At 39.9% G+C, this 19,722-nt stretch overlaps 1 protein-coding gene and 1 pseudogene across 3 annotated transcripts in view; both read left to right on the top strand.

The window, feature by feature from the left end:
- cpne2 (copine II) overlaps window positions 1–19,722 on the top strand; it is an 88,293-nt gene that overhangs the window by 14,039 nt on the left and 54,532 nt on the right. For 2 of the 3 annotated variants that reach the window (XM_068312278.1, XM_068312279.1), the window contains exons 3-9: window positions 8,080–8,259; window positions 8,667–8,741; window positions 9,014–9,085; window positions 10,023–10,106; window positions 10,368–10,457; window positions 11,167–11,265; window positions 17,267–17,353. In XM_068312278.1, coding sequence (XP_068168379.1) covers window positions 8,080–8,259; window positions 8,667–8,741; window positions 9,014–9,085; window positions 10,023–10,106; window positions 10,368–10,457; window positions 11,167–11,265; window positions 17,267–17,353 — 687 coding nt within the window. The remainder of the gene's footprint in view (window positions 1–8,079; window positions 8,260–8,666; window positions 8,742–9,013; window positions 9,086–10,022; window positions 10,107–10,367; window positions 10,458–11,166; window positions 11,266–17,266; window positions 17,354–19,722) is intronic. The other variant, XM_068312281.1, reaches the window with a different exon arrangement.
- LOC137593374 (uncharacterized) lies at window positions 13,283–15,266 on the top strand (annotated as a pseudogene).

Here is a 19,722-nt window from a genome sequence, read left to right as displayed (position 1 = left end):
TAACTATGGGTGGAACTTTGGCTAACCAAATGAAACAATTAGGGGAAACAAACCAGGTTCAACAAATCACTAAATGTGGCAGTAACAACACCAGAAAAGTACATGAACTAAACCCATAAAATAAAATACAAAAAAAATACCGACACAGACCATCACATAAAAAGCATTACAGTACATCATTCTCTTAATGAATACAGAAGATTGGGACTGTGCAAGACCGATATCTGAAAACCATCACAAAATGATCCAAACAATGAACCCAATGAACCCTTTGATTGCAAATTGATTGGGATTTTGTAGCCTCTAAGCTAAAGGCGTTAGCTTCGGGTCTTGAGTATATGACCCAATAGATGAGATTAAGAAGAAGTCACATCTCTGTGACGCTCAAAGGTCAAAAAAGAAAACAAATCTGTTCTTTAAAGTTCAGCAGAGCTCTTCCTGTTGTTTGTCACAGAACCTCCAGACAGCAGATCGCTGGACTTCTGTAGACTTGGATTATGTTGGATCATCTGATTAGAGACACTTTATATTTGGTTTCAGTTTTTCCTTTTTCCTTTTTTTAAACAAGTCTCCATGTCATACAGTTGTCTCACTGTGTTCTAGAAACCGTTACTGAACAGAAGAATTTCGCCCCAGTTCCTATGACATGGGCTCCATTAATTCTGCAGTCACATGTATGATGTGCAATATTACATGTACAGTGTAGAGTACTAGAGGCACATGGTGATGATGTTTGGATGTGTGTAGGCAGCTGCCCTAAGGCTTTTTCTAGTGAACAGCTGGTCAACAGAGCAAACTGGTTTGGGTGTTTATGTGTGCCTGTAAGTGTGTAGGCGGGTGCCTCGGGTTGTAGTTAGCTGTCGGTCAGCAGGGCATGTAGCTGTAAGATGAAATTGCCAACGGTTACTACAGCAACGGAGAGGGAAACAAAAGCTTAGTGCTCTTGGAGTGAGGAAAAGATAGAGGAGGCGAAATGAGGAGCAAACCTTTTCTCAGACATTATGCACAGCTCACTGTCTCAAAGCCAGGCATTATCACTTTCTCCGTTTCCCTCCTGTTAGCTGTGTTCTACCCTGTCTGTTTGTCTTTTTTAATTTCTTTTACCAAGCTTCCACATTCTGCTTCTCTCTGCCTGGGTGTTAGGGTGTTAGATTAAGAACGTGTGTGATGGAAATGCGACCTGGGTTGAGGGAAAGAGACTGCGGGAAATTAAAAAGAAATAAGAAAAAGACAGAGGAAAAATGAGCAACAGATAGGAAAAGAAAAAAGAATGAGCAGTTGGAGAAGGAATGAATCTTTGTTAGGAAGATGTGATAGCAGCTAAAACTGGTGTTTGAACAACATTAAGGATATGATGGGCCTGCAGACGTATCGATTTCATCTATGTAAATGAGGTGAATCCCTGTTAGCTCACTACTTGGACAATTTTCTAAAATTCTTTGCATTTATCCCCCCAATCCAAAATCATCGTACTAATCTTAACACGTTTCATGGACACAGTTATATGGTTTCAACTCTGCAAGTGAGAACTCAGACTCAATGTGACACCAAAGTCAGTGACTTTATACTCACTCACAGAGCCACTCCACAGTGCAGTCTTAAGTAACGTTGTAAAACCAAATAATTTTGTCTAAAGAGAATATTTTCAGTAGAATATCTCCCTATTGATCATAATCAAATGAAGCGTTCGAGAAAAGTTTCCTAAGAGACAATGACCTTTATCTAACAATCATCAGACTACAGTATTTGTATGCTTTGTTAGGTTGTGTTCTGGGCAAATTAAAACAACTGACAAAAATGGACAGTGTTTTGACAGACAGCTGAAGAGGTGATCGGAAATATGAGAAGGACACATGGTTAAATGTTGTAGATGGAAGCAAACACAATAATGACCACCTGAAGATGGTGGAGGTGGGGGTTTCATGGTCTAATCCCTGTGCTATCTGTTACCATAGGTCACTATTTTTATTCAACCTCATACTGACCATTAACATTTTGGAAAGCCACACTCAAATCTAAGTCACACATAACTGCATCTAATATACTGTAGATAGTCCAAAAGTCAGTGGATACACAATCAATTCCATAATAAGCTCACTTCAAAATCTTCAGAAACGTCTCAGCAATCTTATCTCTATCAGTTATTTAAAGAGTCAAGTGATTCAAGCTATTTCAGTTCCATTTTTCTTATACTGTGCTGAATCACAGCACAAGTTATATAAAGGCATTTTATTCTATCAGATACCCAGCAATGCCCCATAAGCAAGAATAATGGAGACAGTGGTCAGGAAAAACTGTGTTTAACAGGCAGAAACCCCAAGCAGAACCAAAACTTGAGGTGGGCAGCCACCTGAGAAGGATAGAGAGAGAGACTAGATGGAGAGAGATGTGGAAAGAATAGGTGGAGATATAGAGGTTTGAGAGCATACTGCCAATGGTCAAATTATGGAAAGTCAAGGGATGGAAAGCTTTTGATATTAAGTTCACTTTATTCCTAAAATACATCTCAAATGTGCATTGTTATTATTTTGTCATTTGTATCTCAGAGTAGCATCCCCATTTCTTCTCTTGATAGTAGACTTAGGTAGATTTAAAAAAAGAGTACAGAAAGAGGATGGAGTGCTTAAAGGGTCCGATTCATTTCCAGAGCCACTCAGCAAGTTTCCAATCCACGGTGGAAGAATTACAAGACATGCTCCTCAGCCTGATGGGCTGCATTGATGCCTGTCTGTACCAGCATGAAAGCCAAAGTGCATTTTGTCCATTTCTGTAGTATTGCTAGCAAGCTGACTCGTTCCGTCAAAATCATCACCTTCTTAACTGATCATAGTCACATAAATGTAATTTGTTTTGATTTAACCATCACCTCAAATTCCATCTTGTAAAGGTTTGGGGTTTTTTGTCCATAAACTGGGACAGATTTATTAGGACAAAGACATGTATATAATTTCAACTCTGGGTCAGTGCAATCAGTCAAGATGAATAACAGGAAAAACAAAATGGTATATTAAACAAAACAACACTTTTAACACTTTCAAAACAACACTTTCTGGACAGTTAAACTTTATGCCGCAACATGTGTGTCAGAGACCCTCATACCCTTAAATACATCATAAACTAGAGGTCAGCGGACTATTAAAAGAAAACATTTCAAATCTTACATATTTCTTGCTGTAAAACCTGGAAATAATTAAAATCATCCTGAATATTCTTCCTGCTAAAATGAGAGTTGCTAATTCTCTGAAGAATTATAAATTTCAGACACAGTGTGATGAATCATGTCTCTGTAATACATGCCGGCTGGAGAGCAGAACACTTTAAGAGTGATGCTTTGACAACTCTTACAGTATTTGGTCTTTCATACTTGATTCAAGGCCATCGCAACATCAGATTTACATTTGCAACACACAGGTGTTCATTTACTGGTTTCCCGGCCTTTCTGGTTTCTTGGCCCCCAGCAATACCAGAAGGGTTATCACCTGTTAGGGTCAGTGACCCCTTACTTTATTTACAAATATGTCAAGCACCAAATGGCACAATGACTGAGAATTTCAAATGCAAACATTTAGCACATAAGGAAAAACAGCTGTTTATAATTGTTTAAGGATGTGGATTTCCACTGTAAGATAGCTATCACAATCATGTTCTTAATTTTAAAGTTCCTTTTATTAATCTCGAGCTTGTAGAATATAAAAACATGCTTATTTATATACCTATACAATAAGAATGTTTAATTCTATGTGGCTTAAGTTTCAGAGAAAAAGTAATCAATTGTTAAAGCAATTGTTTTGGGAAAAAGTTGGGTGAATATTCTTGTCCCACATTATGGAAATCACTCATATATGCCTCATTGCTGCTATTTCCTGGCATGTGTGCACATAGTCTGCAGCTGACATGCAGGAGTGAAGGAGATGAGATTCCCTATCGTTTCAAACCAGTAATAAGTAAATGTTCATCATACCACATCTTATGCCATTGAATAACATGGTAACCCTATTCAGCCTTATAAACCAACCACACTAGTGTATTTCTGATAATGAAGAAAAACACTATGTCCTACTGAGGCTGAGAATAACATAATTTGATGTTAAACTGAAGTACCTGAGGCGGATAAATTTATTGAAGGTAAAGAAATGAATGCAAATTTTTAGGAATTGAAAATGAATTTCATCAAGCCCTGGGTAAATAGGGGGAATTACAAATTGCAAAAATGTCTTTTATAAACAGTAATGCAGATGATAGCTTTGATCAGCCAGCATCTAGTTGGGCTGCAGCTGTTGGATGCAGGTTTTATTTCAGTCAGGGGCAAATAAATAAACTTTGATGGGACTAAACCCTGTGTGCTGTCAGAGATCTTTTGCTTCATCTCGTGAAAAATGTATGTAAAATCAAGGAAATTGTGTTTTTTTCATTGAATGTAATATTAACCAGTAAGAGTATTAATGTATAATAAAATGTTATTTATTACTACTGTATTTGTTATTTATCGTTATGTTTGTTGTGATTTTAAGTAAGTGCTGTCAGAAGCAATACTTCAGCACAGTGGTGATGATGCTAATATCAGCATGTTACATGCTTACAATAACAATGCTAACATGATAATGTTATACAGAATCTCCGTATGTTATCGGGATGATGTACTTAGCTTATGATCTATATTAGCTCGTAGCATGTGCCCATTATCCTAAATATAATAATAATAATACATTCATAATACATTTTGAGAGACTCCAGGAGCAAGGGGGCCCAAGAGTGATGCTGCAGGGATAAAAAAAACACCAGTTATACTTTGGCTTAGACTTGACATCTATATTTAGGCAAGGCTTTGGGTTAAGTCTCACAACTGAAGACAATATACTGACAAAGTAGGACCCTAAAGAACAGATGCCATTTCTAATGTGTCAGCACAGGACAGTGACCATTTCTATTATATTTTGTCTTCACTCTAATTCTGAGGTAGTGTATAGGGACCTCATCTAATAGTGGATAAACAGAATGGCAGTGTGTTAAGCGTGAGTCACATTGGTGAGTAGTACGACAACTAAGTATTAGTAATCCAACCACCTGGTTTGAAGGACTCAGAGCAAATAATGTTGCTCTCTCAGTGCTCTTACAGATGCCCATACACTTTGATCTGTCTGTGTGCAGTGCAGGCTATTTTTGGGGGCAATGGGAACCCTTCACTTGGAACTTCTCTAAAGCTTGAGTTAAGTTTAGTCTTCTGTTTTTTTATAAGGTTACACTGTATGGCTTATTTAATCCTGTTTTCTGGTGATGATTTCCTCCTTATGGTCAGTAGATTTAATGAATCCAAGAGAACCGATGACTGCAAATTGATTTATTTCAAGAAAGCCTATAGAGTTTTTACTCTATATTTCCATTAATTAATTTTGTTCAAGGATACATTTGCATTTAGACATGGGCAACGAGGACTCCAGTCACAGAGCTTCCGACGAGTGGATGATGCTCTGACTAGCTAAGCCAACATTTATTACATTTTCCTGCACAATTTTAGAATAGAATTTATTCCAAGAAATGACTGTAATTTGCTAAAGTTTCTGTATGGTGATTGCATTGACATGTCATTTTCTGTACATTTCATTTTTTCAAGAGAGACTGAGAACATTTTTGTCCAATGGACAGAAGCCTACATTTTAATTCTTCATTTGCTGTTCCACAGGTTAAAAACTGCGCCACTTACATTCATCCTGCAGTTGACAACACATTTAGCTCTGTTGTGTTCACCATCTTACTAGACATGGCTTCAAATTGAGCATGACAACTCTGAGCTGTGTTTGTTCTTATTATTCCTCCTCTCACCACATTTATTTGCTGAATGCAGAATGTACTTTAAAAGAAAAACACATTGCCCCATCTTCACCTTAAGTACCTTTTACCTTGTTAAATAAACGAAAGAATTGTGACTTTGTTTGATTAGCTTTATTTACTGACAAGAATCAGCCAATGACAGGTGATTAAATGTTCTATCAGGAGGCCATTTAATCATTTCCACATTGAAATTTAATTTCCACATTGAATAAAGTTACTTTTTCATGTGATGGGTGGGTTGATGGTGGGATATTTGTTGATTTCAGAGAACACTTGGGATATTTGTTGATTTCAGAAGCACTTTGTCCTTTTTTATCTTTTTATTTTTAGTCCCATAATCGTGTACCCTCATCAAAACCTGTTTCCAGCAGGAGTTTGCCGTTTGAGCCAAGAAATTTTAATAAACCCACTGGACATAAGCTTTCCAGCTCCAACCGCAAAGAAAGTTAACTGTGGGAGATAATGGCTAATGAGTCTAACCCTTTGCTTTGAAGGTTTTCAAAGCAGAAATGTCTTTGGATTTAGAGTGGATGGATGTATGGATGGATGGATGGATGGATAGATGGATGGATGGATGGATTCGGGTAACTAACAAGGACTTCTTGAACCATCAGGTCAGAAATTTTCATTAACAATATTTGGGCTTTTCACCCCATTTCCACAAAATTAAGGGCCTTTTTCTCATCTTTGTGATGACCTTTTTAATAATATTTGTTTTTATTATTACTTCATACTTCATAAAGTGTACTATGTCCCTCTTACCCTTTCAGGGTGATATCTGTGTGTCATCCTCAAGCTGAGGTCCTCTACCAGAGGCCGGGGGGTCTGAGGGTTCTGCGCAGTATCTTAGATGTTCCTAGGACTGCGCTCTTCTGGACTGAGGCTTCAGGTGTTGTTCCAGGAATCTGCTGGAGCCACTCCACCAGTTTAGGGTTCACTGCCTCAAGTGCTCCTACTACCGCAGGGGCCACATTAACCTTGACCTTCTACATCTTGTCCTACCTGTTTTTTTGACCCTTGATACTTCTCAATCTTTCCTTCTTCCTGATGTTGGCGTCAACCGGTATCGCCACATCTATCACCAGCAGTGCTATTTGTCCACCACCACTATGTCTGGTTGGTTAGCCGGGAGCTGTTTGTCAGTCTGAGAGCTGAAGTCCCTCAGTATCGTAGCCTTGTTGTTCTCAAACACCTTTGATGGTATGTCCCATTGGGATTTGGGTACTTCTAATCCATACTGGGTACAGATGTTCCTGTACACTATCACAACTATTTGGTTGTGCCTCTCTATGTATGCTGACCCTGCTAGGATCTTACACTGTGCTACCACATGCTGGATCTGGGGGCGTCTTTACATAGCCGGCATCTTGTGTCAGATCTACTGCGGTAGATATTGATCTGAAATGCTGTTGTACTTTGGGAGTGTTCTTGTGCTGCCACAATCAGTGCCTCTGGGCACTGCCTCTGGGTTGATCTGGGCTGTGTGTGTGTGTGTGTGTGTGTGTGTGTGTGTCTGTCTGTCTGTTTGTGTGTGTGTGTGGGTGGTTGTGCGTGCGTGCGTGCGTGTACATACACACACATGTACAGTATATAAGCTATCATTTAACTGTTCAGACAATGTGGTCCGACTGCTGCCTGGTCCGTTATCAACTCAAACTATAGAACTGAAGATATAAGCATGCAAATAATGTGAAATATGCCCTCATGTATACTTCTACTGTATACTGATCATGTAAAATAAAAGCTGTGCCTAGATGCACTCTTAAAATTCGTCATGAGTTTTAGAGGATGCTAGCATGCTAACATTCTAAATTAGATATTGACCATTCCAAAGTACCTGATTAACATGGCTTGGTGGAGAACAGCAGGTATATTGGAGAAATAGAGCTAAGTCATGTGAAGGAAACTTCTAAAATTGTTAATCTGTATACTGGTTGTTTCCACCGCAGTCAGAGTATTCCATCATTTATTCATCTTCAATACTCACTTCCTCCGCTGTTGTGGGGTTGCTGGAGCCTATTCCAGTGGACTTGGGGCGTGAGGCAAAGTGTAGTCAGTTAATGAGGAGCAGTTAGATTGTTTAGGAAAGGATTTTCCTTCAAGTACAAATTAAATGGATATCATTTGGCTATCACACTGAACTTGGATTTATCTAACCTTGATCTCTTAACACTTTTTTCTAAGCACGGATACAGTCACATGGAAGATTGTGGACATTTGAAGGACAATTTTTCTCTCCTTGTCTTTTAGCTTGGCCGCACTGAAACAGCTGTGAACAACTTGAACCCAGTGTTCGGAGTGAAGTTCCAGGTGGACTATCATTTTGAGGAGATCCAGAAACTTCGCTTTGCAATGTTTGATGAAGACAAGTGTGCCACACAGCTCTACGAACACGACTTCCTTGGAGAATTCATTTGTACATTGGGAGTGGTATGGAATATCTCCACTTTGAGTTTCTTAATGAGTGAAGGGGAATTGATTAATTGATAAAGATAGAAAACAAGATGAGGGAATGTAGCTGCTACATTGACCTCATGCAGTTTGCTTATGTTTATTGTGTTCCATATCGGTCAGTATAGTCAGACAGATAATGAGACAGACAGAAGGTTAGAAGACCAATAACATGCATTCCTTGTTACTCAAGCACAAAAAAAACAATAGCACTGAAGACTTGTAATGAATTATTTAACTTAGTGTACAATGGATCAGAATAAAAATGAAGCAAATAGCAAGTAAATGAACAATGTCCAATGGTTCAAACCTGTATTTCTTTCCTTTCTTATCATCCATTCTTAAAGAATTCCTATGCTGTCTGTTTTTCTAAATTTATCCATTAGATTGTGTCCAATAAGAAACTTCACAGACCGTTGATCTTAGCCAATGGGAAACCAGCTGGCAAAGGATCCATTATGGTAAATATCAGTGCTTTCTTCATAAGACAGACTCTGCGTCTGTATTTCCGTCTCTCACCTTGACACCTACGCACATTGTGCTCCATCACCATGGTTTGCTCTGTTGACCGCATGGATACAGTCACCGTCATTTACTGTAATAATGGTATGTTTCATGCTGTGCACGGTGGCAACAATGTTATTTCTGTTAATAATGCTGCTGCTCTGCATGCCAATGTTCTTATGAAATTAGCAGTACTTACAGTGTGTAATGTAACGTGATATCATTTTAGATAACAGCCCAGGAGCTGTCGGACAACAGAATCATCACTCTGACCCTGATTGGGCGGAAACTGGATAAGAAGGTGGGCAGCTCGCCCCAGACACTCTTGCATGCAAATGCAAGCATACACATTATCTGATACATTCGAACAACACACTGCTTTAGGACACACAAGTCAAGCCCACCCAGAAAACATCTACTGAAAATGTTTCCATTCAACTGATGGAATAATAGAATACTGGTGAGGGGACTTGAAATAATGCAGGATTTTCATTTGTTGTAGTAAATAAGAAGTGTACATTTTTAATCTTGGACCTATAGTGACATGTACACAGCGAAGGGAAAATGAAAGGTCACTAACAGCAGACTACAAATTCAGATTTTAACTGATGGTGATGTGTGCAGGCTGTGTAAACTGGTTCATCCACCCGGATATAAAGAAAGCACAGAATTTGCTGGAGCAGAGTTTTGTTTAATAACTATTTCAATTACAAACTTCTCAATGCAGTATATTATGTGTGTTTGCTCCAGTTTCATCTATTTCTAATATAGAGATAATGTACTGTCCAGTGGCCAGAATGTCTTAAAAGTGGACAGTATGGGAGCTGGCTTTTCAAATTAAAAAAATGTTTTTTTTTGTCTAATTAGCTTTATTGTGTAAGGTTTTGACCTTTGTTGAAAACTAATACTGTATTTATGTTATTAAGCTGTATGGGAAAACTATAAATCATGAACTTCCTTGCCCCGAGTTGGCTTGATAATATACACTTCTTATTAGGAATTGAGCCTCTTCTCCTAAGCTATGTAAGATGTAAGTATTGAATTCATTAATATTCTGTGGACAAAAACGGAAGCTTGGGTGGTCTGTAAGTGGTCCTCACATTGTGAGTGTTGACCTCCAGTCTAACAATTGGTCAAATGTTAACACATGTATAAAGTTTGGCTGCAGACAGGAGAAATTAGGTCAAACTAGGATTCGATGTATAAAATGTTTGACATCAACTGTCGGTTTTGTGCAGGACTTTTTTGGGAAGTCAGACCCCTATCTGGAGTTTCACAAACAGGGAGAAGATGGAAAATGGATGCTGGTGCACAGGACTGAGGTGAGTCATCGGTGGACTTTAAAAAGCACTTTCATCTCACTGTCATTACTGCCAACCATGAGTTGTCATTGTCAGCAAAACAAGGTCTCACAGAATTCCATACAGTATACACTCTAACTTTAACAGTAAATGCAGGAGGCTGGATGAAGCAGATTACACCCCCAAGTGTAGGTAATTGTACTGCCCCTCAAATCCATTACACAGTATACTTGCTGCTATGTAATTCAATGATTGCACGCCTGTTTCCATGTGTGACTCCAGGTCATAAAGAACACTTTGGATCCAGCATGGAGACCTTTCACTGTGCCACTCATTTCTCTCTGCAATGGAGATGTGGACAGAAACATCAAGGTTAGTACAAAGTTCCACATGTGACAGTGGTCCACTATCTCTACTTTAAAAATTGCTAGTACAGACACAGGATGGACCATTTCACCTCACTTAATCTTATATTAAACTGTTCATACACTTGTTCATAAAAGTTAATGTTTTGTTGATCATTAAGATGATAATTTGAACAAGTGTAAAAAATATGAAGAGACAGGAAGAGGGCTACAATACCAGAGAAAAACTCGATGTGTCCAAAATCACAAATTTCCCTGCTAAATCTGGTCAGCGCGTTCATGGCAACACTTCTGTCAAAGTATAATATAGTAGGAGTACCTAACTGGGTATGGAACAACAACCCTAACCCATCTCAGCTATGTAGCAAAAGGAGAGGGGTTTACATGACTTTTCAAGCTTGATGGTTACGCTGGAGAATAGCAGCACAACATAGTAATTTAATTTGATATTAAAGAAATCAAACCACTTTTGTTTTATAATCAAATGAAAAATGTTCTTGGATATCTTTAAAAATAATGTGACATTCAGAGTCAAACATGTCAAGGGCACTATAAAAGTGTTTTATTTGAGATGACATATTAATTTATACTGTATATCTTACATGTAGTATAATACACATAAGACTGTAACAACAAAACTGCAGGACTAGATTCACTGGTAAAGGAAGCTCCATGGAAAAGGTGACGCTAACGTAATATGTTTTACGTGATTACAGGTTCTATGTTATGACTATGATAATGATGGAGGCCACGATTTCATAGGAGAGTTTCAAACCACGGTTACCAAGATGAGTGAAGCCCAGAACTTAGTGGAGGTAAAACACATTTGATGTTTCTGTAATTGTGTTGTTTTTGGGTCAGTGTTATCGTACCAATCTTTCCACACAGTTAAATGTTCCTCAGGTATGAGGATTTGTGCACAGCTGACAGATAATGTAAATAAAATGTAAACAGTGTTGAAAAAGAGATGGAGAAAATAAATGAATATCAGCAATCCACCTACAAGACAGACTAATATCCATTAAGCTGCAGAACATTTCTGGCATCTTACTCCCCTCAAGGTTGTTATGTTTTGTGTGGGTTTTTGTACGTTCTTAGCATTGTTTAAGCTTAAAGTGGGACAGAGACTGCATTGGGGGCATATTGTTGTTCCAGCTTACCTACTCCTGATGTAGCCATGCTGTAACTTTGCTATATTTTTCTTATCATCCTTCTTTAATTATTCCTCAATTTCCCTGTCTTACCTTTGGGAAAGTGTGAGACAGTACAAGCAATGCACATTTGGAAAGAGACGTATAGAGTAACAACATTGAAAGGATAAATTGTTTGGACCAGTTGGCAGACAACTGCCTGAACATGGAGGATGATGGAAAAGGCAATAAAAAAAAGAGAGACAGAGGCTGTTGGAGAGAAGAAGGAGACAGGAGGCGTATGGTTGCAAGAAATAAAGCCAGCAAGAGGATTTCACAGGAAGTACAGAAATAAGCGTTACTGAGCGAATCAGTAGTGTACACCTAGAGATCTCCCAGGTGAAAGGAAAGCACAGATGATCAAAGTACTCTCTCTATCACAATGATAACACATTTAGTTACATCTCAACTTTTGTAAAATAACTCGTCTTATTAAACAAAACAATTTAGAAAACAATGTGACAAAAAGTGTTGATTTTTTTTTTTAGTATTCTGTATCCATGCTATGTTTTAAGGAGAGAACTGTCTCAGTAGACTAGAGCACATCATTGAATTACATAGTTAAGTTCTCTAAACCTGAATTTATTTCATTTATAGTTCTATAAATATAGAAAGCCTTCATTTATTGCTGAGCATTTATGGCCTATTTATTTTATTGTATTGAATACAACTGAATACATGCTCAAGCATACAGTATATCCCAGGTGTTTGTTTAGTAGTTGTAGGATATTACACTGTCACATTTTGTTTTGAGTGTTTTTTGACTTTGTGTTACCATTTGTAGATCGAAGAAAACCAGAGAGACTGGTGCATTATATAGACTGTGTTTGTGCCAGCGCAGCTGGTGTGTCTTACAAAATTATACACGTCCTCTGTCAGCAGTGGACCAATCCCTGTTGTTAGGTAAACGGACTTTTATCCCGAAGTCCACCCAGAGCAGTTGTGCGTGTTCAAAACCGGAAGGAAGAACAATAAACAAATCGTCTCGTTTATCAAATATGTATCTTTACCCTAATACAATATTTCTAAGCAGATCTGGGTTCTCTGTCCCTAACACAAAATCTGGTGTTGTCTGAACCGTGACAAAGGGCAGGAACAATACATTCCAGAGAATCTCAGATATTTATTATGCCCGTCTCTAGGCTCCACCTTAAGGATAAGCTGCTATACATTAACACAAAGACATCGTGTCGTTCTCTGGCTGGTTGTTTTCCCTTATATGGTTCTCCAGTGTCAGTCACCAGTATCAGTCTCCCGTACCAGTCTCCAGTGTCTCCACCTACAACAAAGAGCCAAACAAATTACACAGTCTGCCGCTAAACGGTGGACGCCCATTACACAATGTATTTAGCTATATCATTAGTAGGTGAAATACAAAGTAAATACAAAACCTGAGAATATATTTGATTATATTTTCCTTCACTGTACATATGGATAACTGGGTGGAGAGATACTGTCTTCCTTCTGAGAATAGCAGCATACAGCGTGGATTTCAGCGCAATTTCAGTTTTCTGAAAATTCTGTTCAGCATCAGTCACACTGTGGTAGAACTGGTTAAGATGGCTTAAAAAGAAAATGCTAACTTGTTGGAAATATTTATATTTATATTTATATTTATATTGTGTGAAATAACAAAATACAGATGTCTGTGTGGGTTCTCAGTTATCCAGGTCATGGTTATTCAAAGCTGTTTAAGTTAATCCACTGGACTTCTTCAGTCCAGTTCAAAACCAACTCCTAAATGAAAGAGTGAGGCAGGTCCACGTCACCATCAAGGCCCTGAAGAGGAAGGTTGAGCAGCTCTCCATGAAACTCACATCAGCTTTGCCACCTAGGATCCTGCAAGAGGTCCACAAGTTTGTTGAGACAGCTCAAATGGCTCAACACATGAATAGAACACGAAAAGGCAAAGACGTAAGTTTTAAAGCCTTCAATCTCGGACAAACAAAAATACGAGGACAGAAGAACTCAGCTGAAGGCAGAATACACTGAGTACAACTACAGATAATGCACAGGACAGATGGGTGAGGAATCTATCAGACAGAGAACTCACCCAAGAGAAGGACGTCCTCACCAAAGGATTGAACTTCGCCATCACCCCACAGAGTGTAAGGGTTGTGGACCTCACAGAATCAGCCATTAAAAAGAAGAACCTTTCCGCAACAGAAGCAGAGTGACTAAGGCAAAAGGTAACAGCAGCCCTTTCTGAAGCTAAAGTCCCCCCCTCCAACCTCTCCACCCAGGAACGGAAGGCAGTGACGGCGCTGAGTAAGGACCAGAACATCACCATCCTTCCAGCAGACAAAGGAAGATGCACAGTAATCCTAAACACAACAGATTACCACGGCAAGGTTATGTTTCTACTCAGCGACAGCACGACCTATGAGACCCTGAAGTGCGACCCAACTAGCAGCTACAAAAAGAAGGTTGTGGACTGCCTACAGAAGCTACACTAGGAAGGAACTATAAACTGCCTGCTCTACTATCGCCTCTACCCTGGGGAAGCTATCCTATGCATATATCACCTCCCAAAAATTCACAAAGAAGGAACACCACTCAGACCCATTGTCAGCAGTATCAACTCCATCACATACAACATTGCCAAGCATGTTGCTTCCATCTTGGCCCCACTAGTGGGTAACAACCCGTACCATATACAGAACTCCATGGACATTGTGGAAAAGGTGAGAGGACTGAGATTGGATACAGATGAGACCTACAATGTCACTTCCCTATTCACATGTGTCCCCACACGCGGTGGAAACAGTAAGACAACGGCTTTCATTGAACAACACCCTCAGCAACAGGACAAACTTCAACCCCGACCAGATCTGCCAACTTTTGGACCTCTGCCTAAACACCACCTATTTCCAGTACAGAGGAAACTTCTATAGGCAGAAACACGGATGTGCCATGGGCTTGCCGGTGTCTCCTATCGTGGCCAATTTGTACATGGAAGAGGTGAAACACAAGGCCCTTACCTCGTTCAACTGAACAACACCAAGCCACTGGTTTCAGTAAGGGGACAACACATGGCTTAAGATGAACATCCACGAGGTGCAACCTTTCACCGAACACATCAACTCGGTGGACATCAAGTTCACCAGAGAGGATGTAAATAACAACAGTTTGCCCTTTTTGGATTGCGAGGTCCGCATAAAAGATGACAGAAGTCTGTATGTTGGGGTATACAGGAAACCAACACACACGGACCAGTACCTGCACGGACACACGGACCCTGCAAGATAGGGCTGATAAGCTACCAACCAGTGCCCAAGACCAGGTGGAAGAACACCAACACCTGAAAGGGGCACTGAAAATCTGTGTATATCCTGACTGGACCTTTGTGAAAGTTCACACAAGATCCAGAAAGGAGAACAACCCAGTGAGAATGGAAGAGAGCAAGCGTAACGATATAGTGATCCCATATGTGTCTGTAGTGTCTGAAAAGCTGAGGAGGATCTTCAACAAACACAAGATCCCTGTGTATTTTAAGCAAAACCCTCCGACAAAGACTGGTCCACCCAAAAGACCCCACACCACACAGTCAGGGGAGCAATCTGGTGTATGCAGTTAAATGCATACATGAAGATGGTGCATTCATGACTGTATGGAGTTTACTATGAGATGTCTTTAAACAGTTGTCACCACATGCCCAGCAGAGGATTTGAGAAGGGACATGATTTATTTTCACAATAGTGAACTCATGGGAAACACAATTGCAGAATGTACAATATTTTTGGTCGTCGGTTTCTTACGCAATTTTTTTATCAGCTGACGGAACCTAGGAGAAAATCTTACCACATGGGGATCCATGTTCTGACTTGTGTATTATTAGGGGTCCTTGATATTAAAAACTGGTTATTGAGTTTATTTTTGTTTAACTTCAAGTGCAGAAAAACCTTGGTTGATCTGAATGTTACCTGCACCTTAACATTTTGATTAATGTTTATTGTGTTGTATTTTGTAAGACAATGCAGGTCTTAAAATCTGACTTTGAGGCAGAGAGCTTCAGTTTTAAATGTCATCCAGATTTACATCTTCCATGTACATATGAAGCTTACTAGATGGTAAAACACTGGACCATTTTATTTTAAAATCTTAGACAATAGTTATCTAAACTAGCACAATATAAGCACAAAGCTTCATCAGAGTCGATAACAGCTTTATTTTATCTTTTAGCTCAACTGAATAGGCCATAGCTGTGCCCCATACTGGCTAATTTGCAGTTTAAATGCATTTAATCACATGTATAACCAAAGAAGTCTGAAAATTCATGCATAGATTAGCATTGCTGGATTTTTTTCACATATTATTGCTTCTGAAAACCGGTTGGGTCTTACTCAAATTATTCCACTGCGATACAGCTGAAATGTATTCTTCTCACCTTTGTATTTCTCGATGCAGCGATCAGAATAATGTTCATTCATTAGCAGCTCTGTGTACATTTGGGTGTATGTGTGTGTGTGAGTGTGTGTGAGAAAGAGTGCTCATGTTTGTGAAACGGTGTGTACTGTAGTTCATGTGCGCTTTGGCACATGTCATAATTTATTCTCCCACTGAGTCTCTTCATGTGTGGTAGCATTTGTGTGTTTGTGAGTGTTGCAGGGTTGGGGACGGGGTGTTGCTCACACACTCAAAAAATAACAAGCAAAAAAAAAGACAGAGGCGAGAACCATCGTGTGAAAAGACTGATTAGAAAATGAGAGGTTCTTTTGAGATGTAAAGCCTTTTGCTGAGCTTCAGTAACAGTCAGAGGTAACTGTTATGAGCAACTTCAGGCATGTGAGTCTGTTGCAAATGTCTGTTTTGGTCAAACATGTTTCTGTGTAGAGAGTGAGGTACTGTATATAAGCATGGATTGTACTGCGTAGTTTCATCAGTTCAGGCTTTTTGTGCTTTCCGGGCTCAGTGCAGACCTGGTGGAGGTATGTGCTATCCAGTTGCCTCCCAGCGTCTTCTATGAGGTACAATTCCATGGCCTCCAATTCACAGCTACTCATTGTGCTTAACACTATTGCTTAAAATAGTAACACTATCATTAACGCTGGGTGATTTTTACCCAATATAATATACCCAATAAAAAGTACTTGTCATCAAAGTATGTCAAAATATGACAATACGTGACAAATGAGAGCGGTTCTCTGTTTTTTTCAAGTGTGAAATGTCTAACAAAATAAAAGTGTCATGGGGGACCCTAAAAATGTTACAAAATTACTAAAAAATTAGGAACTTGAGAACAGAGAATTACTGATAAATAAATGAATAAATAAATAGATAAATAATGATACTGGAAACTTGGTTTTTAGTCCACCAATCCCAGGGACATTAGAGATTTCCCTGGTAAAGGCACAGGAAAAAGCAGGCTTTTGGGTAGCGAAACAGCCACACCTTAAAAGATGTCAACAACACTGCTGAAGCTACCCACAGACCCACGACACTCATACAAAAGCATTGTATTAAAAATCATGTAAATACATTTATTCGGATGAAAGTCACCCATCGATGGTGTTCTAGGGTTAATCCATATCTAATCTGACACACATTTTATCTCTTGCTTTCATTTTTTTTAGATTCCTCATAGTTTTTGTCTTAATTTTTTGGCAATGGTCTTTCTGCTCTTCAGGTGGAGTTTGACTGCATCAATCCCAAGAAACAGAAGAAGAAGAAGAATTATAAAAACTCTGGGGTCATTATTGTCAAGTTATGCAAGGTAAGGATGTATGTACTTTATGTATGTATGTATGTATGTATGTATGTATGTATGTATGTATGTATGTATGTATGTATGTACAGTATGTATGTATGGCTGTCTGTCTGGCTGGCTGGCTGGCTGGATGGATGGATGGATGGATGGATGCTTGGATGGATGCTTGACATTAGGGAACTCCACCTAGTTTACATGATGAAGTTTTTGCTGAAGACAAATGTTTTTCTTTACATTTTCAAATATCTGTTTTCACACAGGGGTTCTGACTAAATGATTGAAATAGAAGTATGTAAAGGAAGTAGTTGGTGTAACTTTTTAAAAATCATCTATATGAATAAAATCATAGGTGTGGCTCACCAAATCTTTATTTGAGGGGTGTCAATAAACACAATGGTCTGCAGAACAAACAAAACCTGAGAGCATTACATCATTTTCTTTTTTCTTATGGCCATAGTACACTATCTGCTGTCTGTGTACATGAATAAGATGACTGAAATAATCGTTCACTTCCGGATATAAGCACCAAAATTGGCACATATCCTCCTTGGGGGTCGTTGTTTTGATTAAACCCATTAGCCACCTGAAAATTAAAGATGGTGGCCATTTTTAAAGATTATGGCATTTTTTAATAAAATCGCATAAACTTGTCCTATTTTAATAATATTGCTGTCAAATCATACATTTTTGACTATGTAGAATTAAAATTTGGACCCATGGACTTCCTTGTACCATATAGCCTATCAGTGCTGTCTGATAAGCCCCCACATCAGGTAGCTAGTTTAGATTACCTGTAGTAATAGCATTGTTGGATCACTCTTTGTCTAGTTTCAAGTTTATTTATTCTTATGTAGCCCAGATTCACAAACAATGTCTCAAAGGGCTTTACAATCTGCACATGGACAATACCCCTCTGACCTTTGTGCACTGCGAGCAGTACGACCCTCACATCGGATAAGGAACAACTCCCCCCAAAACCTTTTTAACAGGGGAAAAAATGGATGGGAGAAACCTCATGAAGACTGCAGAGGAGGGACCCCTCTTCCAGGAGTGGACAGACAAAGCAATAGATATCGCATGTACAGATTAACAACACAATAATAATAAAAATAACAATAATAAAGTACTGGCATGGGTGACCATGCCAGTACTACAGACTCCAATATAGTTCTAGGGGACATGAAGACACACAAACTGCCACACCATGATAAGGCGATGATCCCATTGTGGCAGGGTTTTTTGTCTTTTTTTTTTTTTTAATGCATGTAATCAGTCATTCATCCATGATGGTGGCGCACAGGGTTGCAGCGGCTTCTGGAGCTCCCGCTGTAATGCCCATTTCTAGCGCTTTAAGAAATAATCTGAACAGCAGCTTAACAACAAATGTGAAGTACAGCCCAGCCAAACTGTACTTCATCAGAAATAATCAAACGGCATCAATTTCACAAAGCTACTCTGGGCAGAATGGGAATACTCAGAACGCAGGAGGAGCGGCACAGGGGGGCCCAAGGACGGACCGGCAAGAGGAAGCGATGTGCCCGGAGGCAGAAAAGAGGAAAGAGGGCTGGCTGGCTAACCCAGCTAAAATCCAGCAGACCACCAATCCCCTCACTCTTTTTGGCCCATGTCCATTCTTTGGACAATAAAATGGACATGCTACGCCTCCGGCTGCGGGTCTGGGAGGAGATGAGGAGCTGCTGTGTGGTCGGCCCGACGGAGAGCTGGCTCAACAACAGGATGCCGGACTCCGCTTTCCAGACCGATGGATTACAGCTGTTCCGAGCAGACTGTGACCATCGATCCGGGAAAATACGTGGGAGGGACTGTGTGCATACGTGAACAGGGGTTGGTGCACAAATAGTGAACTGGTCAAGAGCTACTGCTCCGCGGTGATAGAACACGTGACTGTGAAATGCCGGCCGCACTACCTGCCCCGGAGTTCACGGCGGGGTTCGTCACCATTGTTTACATCCCGCTGGGTGCTAATGCTAACGCTAACGAAGCGTTACGTGAGCTGCACGACACCATCAGCTCACTGCAGACCAGGCACCCGGAGGCTTTTACGTGGTAGCTGGGGACTTTAACCACATAAGACTAACGGACACACTGCCCAGTTTTTACCAGCATGTCACCGTACCCACACGTGGGGACAACACGCTGGACTGTGTATACACCAACCTACGCGGCGCAAACAGGTCCCTACCCCGACCACACCTCAGCCTATCAGACCACATCTCCGTCCTGATGGCCCCAGTATATCGTCCCCGGGTAAAATCCCTCAAACCCACAAGGAAAACTGTCACTGTGTAGCCCCAGGATGCAGCCCCGGTGCTCCAGGACTGCTTCCAACACATAGACTGGCAGACGTTCAGGGA

The sequence above is a fragment of the Antennarius striatus genome, chromosome 4 (genome assembly GCF_040054535.1).
Source record: "Antennarius striatus isolate MH-2024 chromosome 4, ASM4005453v1, whole genome shotgun sequence".
NCBI lineage: Eukaryota > Metazoa > Chordata > Actinopteri > Lophiiformes > Antennariidae > Antennarius > Antennarius striatus.
This window is presented reverse-complemented; position numbering and strand designations above follow the sequence as displayed.